Source organism: Cervus elaphus, chromosome X, assembly GCF_910594005.1.
Source record: "Cervus elaphus chromosome X, mCerEla1.1, whole genome shotgun sequence".
NCBI classification, from domain to species: domain Eukaryota; kingdom Metazoa; phylum Chordata; class Mammalia; order Artiodactyla; family Cervidae; genus Cervus; species Cervus elaphus.
In genome coordinates, this window is record NC_057848.1 from 30283548 (window position 1) to 30302496 (window position 18949).

An 18949-nucleotide genomic window follows, 5' to 3' on the forward strand; every position below is an offset into this window, starting at 1 on the left:
TCTTTGGGGAATGGAAACAGACAAAGTACATTTTCTACCACAGATCAGAATCTACATTAACAGGGGGATATTCTTTTTCCAGGCCAAAACTTCTCAAGATTCTTCCCAAAAGTCTGAATTAATACCTTGAAGACTTTGAATAGGCATCTACTCATCAAATTCTGGGCTTCCTAGATGGCGCTAGTGGTAAAGAACATGCCTGCCAATGCAGGAGACATAAGAGATTGTGGGTTTGATCCCTGGGTTGGGAAGATCCCCTGAAGGATGGCATGGCAATCAACTCCAGTATTTTTGCCTGGAGAAGTCCACGGACAGAGGAGCCTGGCAGGCTACAGTCCATGGGGTCGCAAAGAGTCAGACACGACTAAAGCAACTTGGCACACAGGCACATCAGATTCCATTAACAGAAGCCAGGAGCAAAACAGACTTGAGAAGCTGGAGAAGAAAGAGGTGGTGATAGCTCTTTGACCTTCATCCAGATTTAAGAAAATGTGAGCTCGAACAGAATCATGATCTATCAGGTCCCATTGTTAGAGAAAAGCTTAGTCCAAGGGAATTTCCCAAGCTCAATGACAATTGGGGAGACTTCGTTAGCCACTTTCCTAATTCATATCAGATGAAGGCTCCATTGTTAAAGAAATTTAGCATAGCCCCCTTCTTGTTGGCATTTCAAGCCCTTGGTCCATTCTGTTCCTTATGCCCCAAACTGATAATTCAATATTCCTCAAACCCTCTTGTGTGTTCCCTAACTTACCCCACATCCGGTCTTGTGATTTTGCTTATACCATTCCCTACACTTGGAAAACCCTCCCTACACACCTCCACTGTCCCAATCCTCACAGGTTTCCACATCCCATCTGGAAAATCAGGCCTTTGGGAACACTTTCCTGAGCCTCTGCCTAAAGACATCTTGCCTGTCCCTGAGGACTCAATGGCCAAATGTATGGAATGTGTTTGGCACCCAAACATTTGAAGAATTATCTAAAAGTGGGTTAGGGATTTCTGATGATTCATATCAAAACTCTGGGTATAGGTATAGAGGCAAGTAACAAAACACATGTCTCTTACAGATTTTATTTTCCATTAGAAAATGAATGCTATTTATGTCTCATTTAATGACTAAAGCTGTAACATAACCAAGAGTATCTAACTCCATTCCAATTATGCAGTTTATTATCCAACCACGTACCCTGACTTTGGAATCAGAAAGTATGGTTCCTGAATTTCCTCTCTAAGATAACTTATGAGTCAGGGATATCCTTGTCACCTAGTGGGCTTCCCTGGTGGTTCAGACAGTAAAGAATCTGTCTGCAGTGCAAGGAGATGCGGGTTCAATCCCTGGGTCAGAAAGATCCCCTGGAGAAGGGAATGACTACCCACTCCAGTATTCTTGACTAGGAAATCCCACGGAGAGAGGAACCTGGTGGGCTACAGTACCACAAAGAGTTGGACACGAGTGAACGACTAATACTTTGTCATCAATATACAAGTTACTCTTTTGGGGAAATTACACTTGATTTAGCTTGAGCTCACCCCTAGCTTTCCTGAGCATACTGCCATGCCTCACTCATAACACAGTACTACAGAAAGAAGTTTTAACACATAGTACAGAACTCTGAAACATATTCTACCTGGAGATTACCTGTAGGAACCAGGAGCCTACCAATTAAGCCTCTGTCTCTAAATTGTTACCCCAGATTATTTGCAATCAGCGGACTTGGGCAAGCAAAATCTTCCTCCCTGGAGCCACAAAGTCTCTGACCTGGTCCTCTGGAAGGTCCCCATTTGTTCATCCAACAAGCATGTACACACAATTGTCTCTTTGTATCTGTTGGGGATTGGTTCCAGGATCCCCATCAGACACCAAAATCTGAGGATGCTCAAGTTCCTTATATAAAATGGTGTTTAATTTGCATAAAAACTATACACAGGCTCCCCTACATTTTAAATCATCTCTAGGTTACTTATACCTAATTCAATGTAAATGCTATGCAAACAGTTGTAAGTACAATGTAAATACTATATACCTAAATGAGGCAGATTGAAGTTTTGCTTTTTGGAACTTGCTGGATTAAAAAAGTTTCTTTTTCCATCTGTGGTTGGTTGAATTTGTGGATGCAGAACTCAGGATTTGGTTGGCCAATTGTACTTGCACTGACTTTCTAACATGTTCTGGAAACTTACCAGCATACCTCAGAGATATTTTATGCTCGATTCTAGATCACTACAATAAAGCAAGTATCTCAATAAAGAGAGTTACAGGGATTTTTTGGTTTCCAAGGGCATGTTGAAGTTATGTTTACACTATATTGTAGCATATTTATGTACAATAGCATTATGTCTAACAAAACCATGTACATGCCTTAATTAAAAATACTTTATTGATAAGAAATGCTAACCATCATCTGAGCCTTCAGTAACAGCAAAGATTACTGATTACAGATCACCATAACAAATATAATAGTGAAAAAGTTGGAAATATCATGAGAATTGCAAAAATGTAAAACAGAGACATGATGTGAGCAAACGCTGTTGGAAGAAGACACTGATAGACTTACTCCACACAGGATTGCCACAAACCTTCAATTTGTTAAAAAAAAAAAAAAAAAAACCCAGAACAGAACAAACCAAAACACAAACAAAAAACCCACACAATATCTGCAGGACGCAATAAAATGAGGTATGGCTGCATTTCCTTGAGGTGTGTTGTCTGTTCTTTGAAAAAGGATAGCTCCTCTTCCCTTGAAATAAACTATCACTGCTCTTGGAAAAAGTGAGAAAAGTTCTCAGAATTTTTTTTTCCTTTTGAATTCTCATTCTCAAGATCTGGTCTCTATAAACTTCTTGTGATTATATTCTATAAGTCTCAGTATTTTAAAATCGTAATCTAGGGAGCCTCCTTGTGACAATATTCTTAAGAACACCCGTATTCCCTTTCTCCTTGGTAGCCTTTCTAATTATTCTAAGATCAGCTAAAGAGAAACACTAGGCCACTCCAGCTCACAGTGTTTGCCTCCCATAACCTGCAGAAGTTACTTAAGTCTTTCATTTTCAGAGTTTAAGGCCCAGGATTATCTACCTCACCCATATTGTATTTTTCTACCCCCTCCTATAAACAAGGCAGTTTCAGGTTCTTGAAGGAGATGGAGATAGGAGCAAAACACACATTCCATCATTAACTCATTCATGAACAACTATTGGTTATCTACTCTATAGCAGGTACCATGATTAAGCTCTGGTATACAATGATTGGCAAAAACAGGCATGGTCCCTCCCCTCGTGGAATTTATTAGTGAGAGGCAGACAGAAACTGGAGAAGGAAATGGCAACCCACTCCAGTACTCTTACCTGGAAAATACCATGGACAGAGGAGCCTTGTCGGCTACAGTCCACGGGGTTGCAAAGAGTCGGACACGACTGAGTGACTTCACTTCAGACAGAAACTGTGTTGTGTTCTCCACTGTATATCACATATCACGCATTATTGGGTAGTACCCAATAAATATTTGTTAAATAAATGAAATTAAACAGCCAAATCTATAACAGCAAATTGAAGAAGTATAAAGTTATGGATTAAACAAAACCAGACACATGATAGAACTGGGTAGACAGAGAAAAATGGCTGCAGGGGAAAGCCTGTCTGAGAAAGCTGACATTTATATTAAGGCCTGAAGGATGAGAAATAGTCAGTCATGCCAAGACTGGAGATACGAGCATTCCGAGAGGAAACAGTCTGGGGAAAGGCTCTACTGAAGCAACAGCCTGAACTATTTCTGGGGGAAGACCACCGTAAGCAAGAGGAAAAGTGAGATAGGATGAAGAGTTGGAAGAGACTAAGTAAAAGCAGCAGGCAGGGGTCTTCATAGTACATTGTAAGGAGTGAGGATTTTACTCTAAGTGCAATGAGGAAGGGCTTTAAACGGGGAGCCATGTACTCTGACTTGTATTTTTTAATCATTCTGGTTGCAGTGTAAGACAATTGTGGGAACAAAAATGGAAGCAAGGAACCAGTTAGGAGTTGCAGGCGCTAGTGGTAAAGAACCTGCCTGCTAATGCAGGAAATGTTAAGAGACATGGGTTCGATCCCTGGGTCGGGAAGATCCCCTGGAGGAGGGCATGGCAACCCACTTGCTTAGAGAATGCCATGGACAGAGGAGCCTGGTGGGCTATAGTCCATAGGATTGCAGAGTCGGACACGACTGAAGTGACTAAGCAGAATAGCACATGGAAGATGATAGTAGTTTGGACTAAGGTAGATGTAGTAAATATGAGTGGAGTCAAGATATACTTTGAAGACAGAATTGACAGACTTTCTGCAGACTGGATGTGTGGGACTAGAGGAGGAAAATTAAGCATAACTTCCAGGTTTCTAGCTTAAGCAACTGATTGGGTAGAGGTGCCATTTTCTAAAATGAGCAAAATTGGGGGAAGGAACAGTCCCAGAGCGTGTGTGTTACTGTTTAACAGGTTGTATTTAAAATGTCTGTGAGACCTGGAAGTGCAAATGTCAAGTAGGCAGTTGAATTTATTGAATGTGGAGCTTTCTAACGCGAAACCTAGGACAAGGTCACTTGTGATAAGAGCCTAAGTGACAACAAACTTGTATGTTCAAAGGAAATTCTTATCTGGCTAGGTTAATCAGAGGAATTTCCAGGAAAGAAGGTGATATTAGAGCCAAAAGAAAGATGATGAAGGAAAATAATCCAGGTAAAAGGAATAGAATGGCAAAGATGGAAAAGAAAAATTTCAAGGCAGATTCAGAAACTGAAAGAGTTCAGCTTGGATGGAACATGGTTTTTGTTTGGAATGTAAGAAGAATCTATTGAGCATGGTTGAAGTCAAGGGAATTTGTATTGCACTCGGTGCGCAGCTGAAAGCACTCACTCAACCAGTTGTTGAGCAGAGGCCTAACTTGATGAGGGCATTAAAAGCAATTTAGTGACAGGGAGTAGACTGGTGTGAATGAATGAGAAGAGGTGACAAGGGAGGTCAGATATGAATCTAGTTCAATTAGGAAGGCATGAGGTAGTAAGGACCTAATTGTTGACTGTGGAAATGAAAAATTAAAGGGCAAATGTGAAAGATTTTTGAAAGAATTATACTAACCTAACAGGATAGCCAGGAGAAGGCAACCACTTTTTTTTTTTGCCTCCACAGTACATCATAATCTCTGGTAAGGCTGGATGACACTTTTCAAGATCTCCATTGCCTCATTTAACTTTGGTTAAAGGGACTTTGTGCTGGTATGGTTTCATTGTAAATGGGTAACAGAGGGGTAGCTCCAGTATTGTAGAGACTGGACTCACAGAGCTAACTGTTGTTGGAAGGAGCAGTTTGGGGTTGAGACCACAGATTAGGAGACGGTCTGAAAGTAAGCACAAGTACAGTTTAATGTTTCCACCCTTTTCATCCTAAAGCCCAATTGCCTGTACTTTTTCATACTCTGCCCCACTGCTGACCCAACACACACACACACACACACACACGCATGCACGCCACATTCTCTCAGGCTGAATCTTCAATGCTCTGAATCTTCCCCTATATCACTCTCCCCTCATACTGTCCCTCTCTGTGCAAAGTCCCACTGTTTCACAGGCCTCATTTGAAAAGCAAGTATCCCTGAGAGAGTGGTTCAAAGTACCACCTGCCTTCCCTCAGTACATTAGACAACCGGGGCCTTTCATATCATAGTCTGACACGAGAATTCATCATTTGGCAGCAAGAGCAGTAGTGAGGTGAGGGAAGAGGGCAGGGCTATCATTAAACACCCATTCTTTGTTTTTTAAGCACACATTCTATGGGTGAAGTGCACCTCTAGCCTCCCCTTACTTCCTTGCAGTCCCACTGGAGTATCCATTATGGCTCTCGTGAATTTCAAAAAAGTTAAAAATAAGTTTGGGAGAGTCTTCTGAAGTAACTGCAGAGGAGAAATAAAATGAACATCCAAAACATCCTTCAGGACTAGCTAATCCTTTGCAATGCTTGATCCCACCTCTCTCTATAATTTCATTACTTCCTATTTTTCACGGTTTGTGTATTTTTATGTGTTCATTGGTCAATGTCTTTTGAAGACGACCTTCAACTCTTTGGAGAGTAAGCATTATACCAATACAATAAAGAAAAGAATAAATAAAATGTCCACTTTACAGGAGTATGTGTTTCACTATTTCTGCTAATATGAGATCTATCCTTCACCCAGCGCTAGCCTGAAGAGTAGGTAGGAGGTGTATTCTGAGGGATATCAAATAGACGTTACTGCTCTAAAATACCTCCCCACTTAACCTTAGAGCCCACAGTCGTGGTGATACGCATTTTAAATATTTGAGCCTTGAAGATTTCTTTTTCAAGAATTCCTTATTAAAATGCAAACGCCACAGAGGAGGGTGGGTAGATGGGTCATGATTTAACCTTGAAAGTCGCTCAGTCGTGTCCGACTCTTTGCAACCCCATAGACTATACAGTCCGTGGGATTCTCCAGGCCAGAATACTGGAGTGGGTAGCCTTTCCCTTCTCCAGGGGATCTGTCCAACCCAGGGGTCAAACCCAGGTCTCCCGCATTGCAGACGATTCTTTACCAGCTGAGCCACAAGGGATTTAACCTTATTTCCCTTATATTAACCCATCACTCCTACAAGACACATTTTTTACATTCCAGCTTTTCCCATGCTTTCATGTTTTTCTTCCAGAGGTAATGCTAAATACAACATAAATTATAAGTATAAAAATTACCTTAAATTTTCACACAGTCTCTCACTTGATATCTAAATCCAAGCCTATTCATTTAAAAATGATTTATTTTTTTCCAATTTAAGAAGAATAACAGGTTTATAATAGAAAATTTGAAAGAGGTAGGAAGACAGGAAGAAGAAAAAAATGTCAACCATAGTCCTACCATGTAAAGACCAACCACTGTTAACACTGCTGTCATGCCTATTCTTTAAACAAACCTTAGCTAAGGTCCCATTTCTGACATGATGCCTTCCTTGCCCTTCCTTCTCAGGAACTTCTCTATCATGTTTGTTCCACTCATTTGTACAAGTCAGTTAACTTGGTGTGGGTCTTGTGTTTCCAACTAGAATGTTAGGTCCTTGAAGGCTGAAACTATGAGTTATACTTCTTCACTCATCCCCAAACACCTGGTACATTGGACCCAATATTTGCTGACTGATTTAAGTTAAATGAATACAAATCATATCAGAAAGAATATGAAACAGGCCAAGTATCTGAGTCATTAAAGTTAAAGCTCTCTGGTCACCTGGTTTGGTGACGACTGCTTTTCTGTTCCTGGAACTCTTCAAGTCTATTAAGCCTCTTTTTCTACACCAAGACTGTGTAAAAAGCAGACTGATTAAGAACCAGGATTACTCCAAGATTCTCCTTGTAAGGGATAAGATGAGAGAGAGAGAGAGAGAGAGCGAGCAAGAGAGGGAGGGAGGGAGAGAAGTGTGTGAGAGGGAGGGAGGAAAGGAGAGGGTAGAGAAGGGGATATAGAGTATCTGGTGCTCAATCCAGTATGTGATTTGCCTCCAGCACTGTATACAGGATCCCATCCACTTGTTCTGAGTCAAACCCGATCTCGCGAAGCTCCAAGTGAGGGAGGACAGAAGTAAGGAGATAGCTGACGTGGATACGCAGTCGCGTAAGCTTTGCCAAAGCCCTGTATGATGGAGTGAGGGACAGAAGAGATGACATGAGGTCATTAGCCAACAGAACAAAATGAAGCTCCTTCAAAATGGGCCTACATTTCTCAACAATTACGTTTCCATTAGCTAGAAAGGAAGAAGAAAGCACAATGCCACCAAGCACCGGGAGACTGACTGCAGCTCTCTAAGTGACTCCTCAATCCTTGGTGGCCTAGAAATTAATTAAGGCTTCTTCTCTTATCTATGATCAGTAACTGGGGGTCCTAAGAGAGGCTTCCCATTAGCACTCACAAGCTGATAACTAAACCCTAGTAATTAACCTTTCTAGGTCATCTCCCTCTGGGGTCCGGTAGGAGACCTGAGTCTTCTGCAGCACTTCCAGGTGTCTCTCTATTTCTTTCAGTTTCTCTTTTAGTTCCTGCTTCTCCTCTTTGGTTCTCTCCAGCTCAGCTTTCAGAATCTGGAATTCAGCTTGGCGATAGCCCATGTGTTTCTTGCTCCAATACAAGCCTTCCGTCTCCTGGGTACTATAGGTCACCAATTCATGTTGGACTTTCTTGAATTTGGAATGCCAATGATTCCTCTCCTGTTCCAGCTCTTCCACCTGCAGTCCAAGAAACAGAAATTCAATGACCCCACATTTCACTGAACACTAAAAGAAAGAGTGCCCCCAGTTTTCCTGAATGTATTCACCCTGTGATTCCCCTAAATGTATTCTTCTGTTTATGGACCTTTTCAAATCCCAAATATGGGAGGGAAGCCCATTAGGGTTCACTTGATCTGAGATGTACCACAGAATCATTCAATGGCTTATTGTGTTTAAACATGAGATCATCAGTTCCATCTCTCTGGTCCCTTGGTTACAATGGCCTCTCATTCCCAGTGGTAAGATGTTACCCTAACCTTTTGCTGGAACATATTCCTTTCTGCCAAAACACGTTCCAATTTTTCCGCGGTTCTCTTCAGTTCTTCTAGCTCTCTTTGGTTCTTCATCTTTGGTATATTACGACTGCCGTTCTCCTTGTAGCCTCTTCCTTTCTCTGCAACAGCTGCAGCAGGAGTTGGAGCAGAGGCCACAGAAGAATAAGGCACCGGATTCAAGGATTCAGCTGCTTTTCTTCTCTCAGCAAGCTCCTCTCTGTTAAAAGGGATCAGCTGAATGGGAGCTCCTGAATCTCTAATACTTTTTGCAACACCGACAACAGCTACAAAAGGTCCCTTGCTCACTTCTTCCTTGTTTACACGTGTGTTGCCTCTGTTAGACTCTTCTGCCACCAATCGTGGCATTTGATCTAACTCTTCAGGGAGCAAGGAACCCTGGTGTTGGTCCTGGGCCCCTGAATACAGGACTGAGACCTCTCTACTCTGACTGGTACTCTTGATTGCTTCTGGGTATTCTGGGGAAAGGTAAGGTGGTGTGCTTCTCTCAGAACTGGACTTCTCATGGCTGTTCTCCCCTTCTGGGTAGGCAACTGCTGCCTCCACCCTCCTGTAAGGGCCAGGCATGGAATGATCTAGAGGAGGTGTTGTCATCTCATTCTGGAGCCTTCTTCGTTTCTCCACAGGTTCCTCACCTAGGATCCACTTGTACTTGCTGCAAGAAGAAGAGGAAATTCAATTTTAAGCCATCACAATACAGACTAAGTATATTCTTATTCTATGGAGTATATGATATATCCTATCCTATGGAGACAGATATTCTTATCCATCTTCAAATTTCCCATATTACAACTGACTCTAGCTGTTATTCACAGGTCATTTCGTGTTAGGAATACATTTTTACCCCCAAACCCCAACCCCTTCATTCATGCAATTTGCTGAGATAGTGATGTGTCTTAAGAGAGCGGAGAAATTGAGAGGTATGAAGAAAGTCAGCATCTGGATAATAGTAGGACTAGGCTGACCTTGGTAAGATTTCTGAAAATAGGATTGAAACCAGCCTGAATTAGAAGTTTCCAAAAGGCAAGTGAAGGAAGAAAAACAAAAAAGTACACATGCAAAATCCCCTAACAAGAGAATGGAAAAAAGGTCATAAAAAGCCTAGTGGAGTCAGTGGAGGAGACCGAGCCAGCTTGTTAATTTTAAAGTGTCACAAAAACCTTCCAGTATCAAAGACTTATGCATGTTTTTATATTGCAATGGGACACCACACAGTGCCTTTGCCAGCCAACTGGATTGTGGCTATTGCCCATCAACCACTTGTAAAAGTTAATTAAAATACAGGACCCTAGTCAGAAACAAAGAAACCGAATCAGCTAGTTCAAGTCATTCCCCACTTAGGGCTAAAGAATTCCCCTCTGTCCGGGCAAACAGGCACTCCCTCAATTCTTCAGGGAAGTTTAGGACAGTGACTCAAACCACCTTCCATTTCTGGTTGCTATATACAATAATGGTTGAAAGAACTAACAACAACAACAACAACAAAGACAGATGCCAGCAAAATCTATAGGCAATTTTATATCAAGCAGGAGGATGGGACCCCAATTTTTATCCTTATAACTATTCTTCTCTCTCTCCAGAAAACCAAGAAATTTCAAGGTAAAAATTAACTTTCAAGTTTTCAATGAGAAGGACAGGCATGTTATTGGCCGCCATAGCTCAAGGCTGCCCATGTTTCTCTGCCAATTTCAGAGAACATCTGTAAAACATCTCAAACCTTAGCTTCTTAGAATGCCCTGAATGTTCTTCAAAACTTGTGTCTGCCCAGAAATAAAACTGGTCTGTCATCTCAATAGGGCTTCCCTGGTGGCTCAGATGGTAAAGAATCCACCTGCAGTGCAGAAGACCCGGGTTCAATCCCTGGGTTGGGAAGATCCCCTGGAGAAAGGAATGGCTACACACTTCAGTATTCTTGACTGGAGAACTCCATGGACATAAGAGCCTGGTGGGCTAATCATCTTAATAAGATCTTGTTGTATCAACCTTAAGGGGAAAACAAAAGGCTTTAGGGACTATGTAAGAACAAATGCATTCATCTTTAAACATGCGCCACTGTAGATGGTCCATTTAGCGGCAGTACTGAGGACGATAGTAGAACAAGAAGTTTGCAGGTATGAAGGAAGCATATATATACCAGATAGCAACCACAAAGTTTTATGAAAGGCAATTAATGTCAAATTATTCTTTTCATTTTCCCACTTCTAAAAGTTCTGTCTTTGGGTATCCTCTTTTCTCCCTACACTTCTTTTCTTTGGTAATCTCATACAATCTTTTAGCTCTAACTTCTGGAAGATAACTTCCAAGTGACGTTCCCAGTCCAGAATCTCCAGTACTGAATTTCTACCTGCCTGTTACACACTTTTTTTATTTCTGGAGGTCTCACTGGTATCTCACTCAGTATGTATAAAACTGACCTCTCCCTTTCACCTTCAAACCTGCTCCCTCTACTAAGTTTCCTATTTGTGTTACAACATCAGCAAACTCTCAGTAATTTTATATGGTTCTACCGCTATCAACACTCAAGTTCAAGCTCTCATTACCTTTCCTGGGCTATTGCAATGGCTTTCTCCAGTCTCCCCTTGTCACACCTCCAGATCACCCACTGCCAAGTTAATCTTCCAAAGACGAATCTAATCTAATCATGTCACCTCCCTAATTGCAATCTTTAGGTATTATTCCCCACAACATAAAAGTTCAAATGTCTTAGCTTGGTATTCAAGCTTTTCCATTCCAAAACACAGGGAACATTTACTGAGCACTTACTCTTGTGTCACTTTGGTGAGTCAATGTGTATGAGGGGATACTTATCTTCATTTTAAAAAGACAATGCTCAGGCCTAGAGAGGTTAAGTAACTTTCTGAAAGTCATGTAGCTACTAAGTGACAGAACTGGGACTTAATTTGGCCCTAGCTTTCTTTCTCACTACTTCCCTTCAAAGACACCAGCCAAACAGAATGCCCCACGATTTCTCAGACTGCTTCTTTTGATTGGAACACACTTCTCAACACAAGACAATTCAAATGCCACTTTTGAATTCCCACAGCACTTTAGCACTCTCAGTATAATAAATATAATATAATAAATATATATTGCTTCCTACTGTGTATGTGTATTCCAGGTTTCCCACTAAAGTATAAACTCCTTAACAGAAGGTAGCTTAACTAACTGTGCTACATGGGGATGAGGGAACAAAACGTTGCAAATAAGAGGCAATCCAAAAGGAACTATGATGTTAATGAGAGACAGTGAATGGGTTTTATTTATTGGCTCTGTAAATACTTCTAATTCTCCCCACTAGGAATCAAGTCTTATTCTAGATCTGAATTCACTGATTTAGTAAAGATTAACTCAGGGTTTAAACACCAGGAATTATTTTCCAACTACATAGTTTCTTCTCATTTTTTTCTGTCATATTTCTTCATTGGCTGCCCGCAGAGAAGCCAGCTGATATTTTGATAGGGACTGCACTGAATCTGTAGCTGTTTGGGGAGTACTGCTATCTTAACAACATTAAATCTGCTGACCCACAAATATGAAATTTGTTTTCATTTTAGGCTTTCTTATTCTCATGTAAAAGACACTTACTCCTTGGAAAGAAAGTTATGACAAACCTAGACAGCTTATTAAAAAGCAGAGACATTACTTTGCCAACAAAGGTTCGTCTAGTCAAAGCTATGGTTTTTCCAGTAGTCATGCATGGATGTGTGAATTGGACTATAAAGAAAGCTGAGCGCCGAAGAATTGATGCTTTTGAACAGTGGTGTTGGAGAAGACTCTGGAGAGTCCCTCGGACTGCAAGGAGGTCAAACCATTCCATCCTAAAGGAGATCAGTCCTGAGTGTTCATTGGAAGGACTGATGTTGAAACTGCAACTCCAATATTTTGGCCACCTGATGCAAAGAACTGACTCATTTGAAAAGACCCTGATGCTGGGAAAGACTGAAGGCAGGAGGAGAAGGGGACTACAGAGGATGAGATGGTTGGATGGCATCACTGACTCAATGGACACGAGTTTGGGTAAACTCCAGGAGTTGGTGATGGACAGGGAGGCCTGGTGTGCTGCAGTCCATGGGGTCACAAAGAGTCGGACACAACTGAGCAACTGAACAGAACTTAATTCTCATTTAACAATATTTTGTAGTTTTCAGTATACAAGTCTAGCTTATACTGTTAAATTTGTTAATCCTCTATTTTTGAAGCTACTATAAATGAAGCTAGTATCAATCTTCTCCTCCTGCTGGGAGAGATTGAAGGCAGGAGGAGAAGGGGACAACAGAGGATGAGATGGTTGGATGGTATCACCGACTCGATGGATATGAGTTTGAGTGAGCTCTGGGAATTGGTGATGGACAGGGAAGCCTGGCATGTTGTAGTCCATGGGGTCTCAAAGAGTTGGACACAACTGAGCGACTGAACAGAACTTAATTCTCATTTAACAATATTTTGTAGTTTTCAGTATTCAAGTCTAGCTTATACTCCTGTTAAATTTGTTAATCCTCTATTTTTGAAGCTACTATAAATGAAGCTAATATCAATCGTCTCCTCCTGCTGGGAGAGATTGAAGGCAGGAGGAGAAGGGGACGACAGAGGATGAGATGGTTGGATGGTATCACCGACTCGATGGATATGAGTTTGAGTAAGCTCTGGGAATTGGTGATGGACAGGGAAGCCTGGCATGTTGTAGTCCATGGGGTCTCAAAGAGTTGGACACAACTGAGTGACTAAACTGAACTATAAATGGAATTGGTTTATTAAATGTTTTTTCTTAATTTTTGCTGTTCCTTTCAACGATACAACCTTTGGTTTCACTGTTTTTCTATTGTTTTTCTATTCTCCATTTCATTTTCATTCTGATACTTCCTTCTTTCTGCTTGATTTGGGGTAAGCTTACTCTCATATTTTTAGTTTCTCAAGGTGGAAGTTTAGGTTAACAATTTAAGATACTTCTTCAATTTTAATATAAGCATTTACAAATATAATTTCCCCTCCGAATACCTCTTCAGCTTCAAGTTGTAATTTTTTGTATATTTTATTTTTATATTAAGGTATTTCTAATTTTCCTTGTGACTTCTTTTACTCATTTTTAAAATTTTGGAGCATGGAATTTAATTTCTACATATTTGTGAATTTCCCAAATTTCCTTCTGTTGCTGATTTCTAATTTAATTGCTATGGTTGGAGAATATCCTTTATATGATGTCAACCCTTTTAAACTTGTTGAGGCTTGTTTTATGGTCTAATATCTGGTCTATTCTGGAGAATATTCCATGGGCACTTGAGAATAATATTTACTATGCTGTTTGGGGGTGAATTGTTCTGCATGTATCTGTCAGGTCCAGTTGGCTTATAGCATTCTTCAACCCTTCTATTTTGATCTTTTACCCATTATTAAAAGTGGCATACTGAAGTTTCCAACTGTTATTGTTAAACTGCCTATTTCTCCCTTCAATTCTGTCTACTTTTGCTTCATGCATTTTTGGGGCTCTGTTGTTAGGTCTGTATATGGGTATAATTTTTGTTATCTTCCTAATGGACTTTATCAATATGAAATGTCCCTCTTTATATCTGGTAACATTTTCTGTTTAAAGTCTATTAGTTTGTCTGATATTAGTATAGACATTCTTGTTCTCTATAGTTGCTGTTTACACGGTATGTCTCTTTTCATCTTTTAACTTTCAACCTATTTGTATCTCTGAACATAGAACATATAGACATTATATTTGTATATGTGAAAAAATCCAATTGGATAATCTCCAGCTTTTGATTGGATTGTTTAATCTTATCACATTTAATGTTATTGATATGTTAGAATTGATGTCCATTATTTGGTTTTCTGCTCTCTATATGTCATGGTTTCCTTCTTCCTTTACTGTTCTCCTCTTTTCGTGTTATGTGGGTATTTTCTAGTTTAACATTTACAAATCTAACAGTACATTACTATAATTATTACTTTATGTAATGTTATGTCTTTTGAGGAAGCTAAGAGAAGAAAGTAGAGCAAGGACATTTTATAGTTTGTTAAATTAACCTAATCTTTCCATTTTAAATTTTAATTTCTTACTATGGATGTGAGTTACCATCTGGCAATATTTCCTCACTCCAATACAGCTTTGCTCCCACCCACTCCTTTTATGCTGTTATTGGCAAATATTTTACATCTGTAGATGATCCCAACAATAAAATTATATATATCTATGAAATTATATACAAATATATATATATAGTTTATGCAATTATTCTTTTAATCAGTTAAGAACAGAAAGAGGAAGAAACATGCCGCTGTATTTGGATGTGAGAGTTGAACTATAAGGAAAGCTGAACACCAAAGAATTGATGCTTTTGAACAGTGGTGTTGGAGAAGACTCTTGAGAGTCCCTTGTACTACAAGGAGATCTAACCAGTCAATCCTAAAGGAAATCAGTCCTGAATATTCATTGGAAGGACTGATGCTGAAGCTGAAACTCCAGTACTTTGTCCACCTGATGGGAAGAACTGACTCATTTGAAAAGACCCTGATGCTGGGAAAGATTGAAGACGGGAGGAGAAGGGGACGACAGAGGATGAGGTGGTTGGATGGCATCACTGACTCAGTGGACATGAGTTTGAGTCAACTCTGGGAGTTGGTGATGGACAGGGAGACCTTGCACGCTGCAGTCCATGGGGTTGCAAAGAGTCAAACATGACTGAGTGACTGAATTTGAATTACTATTTGGTGTCACTTGCTTCCAAGCTGAAGAACTCTCTTTAGCATTTCTTATATGGCAGTTTTTCTAAAAACATTCCATCAGCTTTAATTTATATAAGAATGTACTTATTTTACCTTCATTTTCTAAAAATAGTTTTATTGGATTTATGACTTCTGGTTGAAAGTGTTTCTTTAAGTACTATGGCTATGTCATCCCACTGCTCCTGGTTTCCACTGTTTTTGATGAGAAGCCAGATATTAATCTTATTGGGGTTCTCTTTTACATGACAAATATTTTTCTCTTCCTGCTTTTAAGATAATTCTCTTTACCTTTGGCTTTCAAAATTTTCACTGCATGGCTGTAAACCTCTTTGCATTTATCCTCTTTTTAGTTACCTGAGCTTCTTAAATGTATAAATTAATGTTTTTCATCAAACTTGGAAAGTTGTTAGCCATTATTTCTTTGAGTATTTTTTCTACCTCTTTTCCTCCCTCTCCTCTCTTTCATGTTCTCCAACTTTGTATATGTTGGTACACTTAATGGTGTTCTACATTTCTCTGAGGCTCTGAGGCATTTTCCTTCATTCTTTTTTCTCTCTGTTCTTCAGAAAGCATAATCTGTAAAATCTGTCATTGGTATATTTTCAAGTTTGCTGATTCTCCTGCCAATTGTAATGTACTGTTAAGTCCCTTTAGTGAAATATTCACATTAGTTACTGTCCATTTTACCTCAAGAATTTCCATTTGGTTCTTTTTAAACATAATTTCTGTCCCTTTACTAATATTCTGCAGTTGATGAAACATGGTCTCCTTTAGTTCTTTGAACATGTTTATAACAGATGCTTTGAAGTCTCTGTTTGCTAAATTCAACATCTGGATCTATTTAGGGGCAGTTTCTATTACCTGCTTTCCTCCCATCTCATGTACAGGTCACATTTTTTTTCTTTGCATGTGTCATAATTTTTTTGTTGACAATCGATATTTTAGATAATATAGTATAGCAAGCAATTTCCACCTCCCTGAATGGTTGTTGCTATTGTTTGTTGGGTTATTTTTTTTTCCAGTTATTTGGCTGAAGTGACTCCATGAAAATTGTTTCCCCTGTAATATACAACCTCTAATATTTTTGCTCAGGTTTCTACTTGATTTTTATCTTTTACCTAACAATCTAGAAGTTACCCTGAGTCAGTGTAATTATGCCCCCTTAGCCAGTTTGTGTTTTACTCTTTACCACTGAATGTATATGTGGCTTGAAGGCTACTATCACTGATCAAAGAATTTACGTTTCCTCCCCATTCAGCCAGGTAGTAGCAGCTTAGATTGTCCCTCTCCAATAATTTCTGAGGAAGCACAGCCTTCAGCATGTGCAGTTTCCCAGACTAACAGGGATATTTGTGATTTTACTTTTAAGCCTGGCTTCCAAGGAGTGGCCCCTGGGCCAGAGTAGCTTTTTGTTCAGTCACTGCTTGATTAGAGGCTGTACTTAAGTATCTAGTACCAGTGAAACTTCTGCTCTGTTGTTTGATCTGTGTGAGGCTTGGGGACTGCTTGCAAGTTCACCTTGTGTCCTGAATGAGTGTAGTCTCATGTTTATGCACAGCCTTCCTAACCCCCAGGGTTGACTATGATCCCAGGAGTGCCTGAATGTCTTTTTGCTTGCTTTTCTCTATTACCAAACTTATGATTTCACAGTTATCTCGCTTGTTGTAACTTGTACCATGGAGCTATGATACAATTGTTCTTAATTGTTCTCCACTAAGATTTCCATTGTCTGACAATGCCCTTAGGAATGGAATTCTCCATTATATGTTCCATACAAAGTCAGTTCCTTTGGGTAGTTCTAAGGAGTTCTTCATCTGTCAGGGCTTCCTTTCTCCCCAAGCAGAACCTTTGTGCCACTGTGCAGGGTTAAAGCAGGGACAGTGGCCCACTCTCTAAGAGTGAAACCTTTTCTTTACAAATGGGTGCTGGGATGATTTTTGGCTTGCTCCTTCTGGCGTGAACCTCTGCCCTATAAGTAAGCTGGGGGTGGAGCAATAGGATCTAGGCTTGTCAGCATGCTGTCCCTAGGTGAGTGCTGCTACCTGTGGATGGAGGAAGAGAAAGCTGGGTGGGAGAAAAGAGGCCCAGTCCCCTTGAGTCTGCTTGGAAGAGAGCAAGACAGACCTGGAGGATATAAGAAATGTCAGAGGCCTGTACCTCCCAGGTGAAACCATAGCTCTAGACTAGGAGCTAAGGAGAGAGTGAGCCCCCAATTTCTTGACCACACCCACCTGGATTAGAGCTCCTTGAGTAGTTATCATAAAACAAAGCTTAGAGGGAGATGAGAGCAGGTTAAATGCCTGACTTTTGCTGTACTTTCTGAGATTTAATAGATTTTCTTGAATGAATGTTTCTGTACTTGCTGTATGCCCCCAGGACAATTTCCAGGAATTAAGAATGATTGCTTTGCTTTGTTTAATAATTTTTTCCAGTTAAATGGTTACTTGTTGGTAAAAGAGTTCATCACACTACTCATTTTGCCATTCTGGAACTCTTTCTCAAAGATCGTATTTTAAAATGTTAATACTGACCCTTGAATCAATCTTATTTATTTGCAAACTGTTTTTCTATTTCTACCTTGTGTCTGTTGTTTTAAATATTCCTTTATATATATTAGGATATCTTTCCTCCTCTCTTTTCACCATTACAATGTAATTTGAGTTTTTTTCTGGCTATCCTTTTAATATATGAAATAATTAACCTTTGATATATAGTTTACTCAGAGTAACCGAGGTGGCGTTAGTGGTAAATAACCTGCCTGCCAATGCAGGAGATATAAGAGATAAGGGTTTGATCCCTGGGTCAGGAAGATCCCCTGGATAAGGAAATGGCAACCCACTCCAGTATCCTTGCCTGGAAAATCCCATAGACAGAGGAGTCTGATGGGCTACAGTCTATGGGTTTGCAAAGAGTCAGACACGGCTGAAGCAACTTACCACGCAATATTACTTACTCAGAGGTTCTCTAAATATCTAAATAAATTACAGGCTGTAATTCTCACCTTTATCTATATGCTTATGGCTACTTTAGTTTATTCCACTCATATGAAACCTACCATGTATCAGGGGTGCTTATATATGTAACTTTGAGTACCATAAGCTCCTTCATCTTAGATTCCATCACTGCCTTAGAATACTGCTTTCATATAGTAAGGACTCAAATATATGTAGAATGAATGAACAGAAAGGGGACTATTTCCTTTAAGCTGTCTTGCCCTAAAAGGTTATGCTTGTTTATATCCTAGCTGAACTTACTGTATTGTAGGTCTTCCCCTATTTTTGCTAGATTGGTGAAGACTCACAAAGCTGTTTCCAATGACACCTCTGGAACACCTTGTAGGTCTTATAACCTACTCCACTAGAAAATTTTAAAACACTCTTGGAATTATAAATAAGGTGAAAAGACAGCCCTCAGATTGGGAGAAAATAATAGCAAATGAAGAAACAGACAAAGGATTAATCTCAAAAATATACAAGCAACTCCTGCAGCTCAATTCCAGAAAAATAAATGACCCAATCAAAAAATGGCCCAAAGAACTAAACAGACATTTCTCCAAAGAAGACATACAGATGGCTAACAAACACATGAAAAGATGCTCAACATCACTCATTATCAGAGAAATGCAAATCAAAACCACAATG

The 18949-nt window shown here is 39.9% G+C and overlaps 1 protein-coding gene across 3 annotated transcripts in view; it reads right to left on the reverse strand.

Moving 5' to 3' along the window:
* Positions 1-3937: 3937 nt before the first annotated feature.
* MORC4 (MORC family CW-type zinc finger 4) overlaps positions 3938-18949 on the reverse strand; it is a 59656-nt gene continuing 44644 nt past the window's right edge. For 2 of the 3 annotated variants that reach the window (XM_043895549.1, XM_043895551.1), the window contains 3 exons: positions 8547-9237; positions 7964-8247; positions 3938-7657 (listed from right to left, as the gene is read on the reverse strand). In XM_043895549.1, coding sequence (XP_043751484.1) covers positions 7504-7657; positions 7964-8247; positions 8547-9237 — 1129 coding nt within the window. In that variant the 3' untranslated portion in view covers positions 3938-7503. The remainder of the gene's footprint in view (positions 7658-7963; positions 8248-8546; positions 9238-18949) is intronic. The other variant, XM_043895550.1, reaches the window with a different exon arrangement.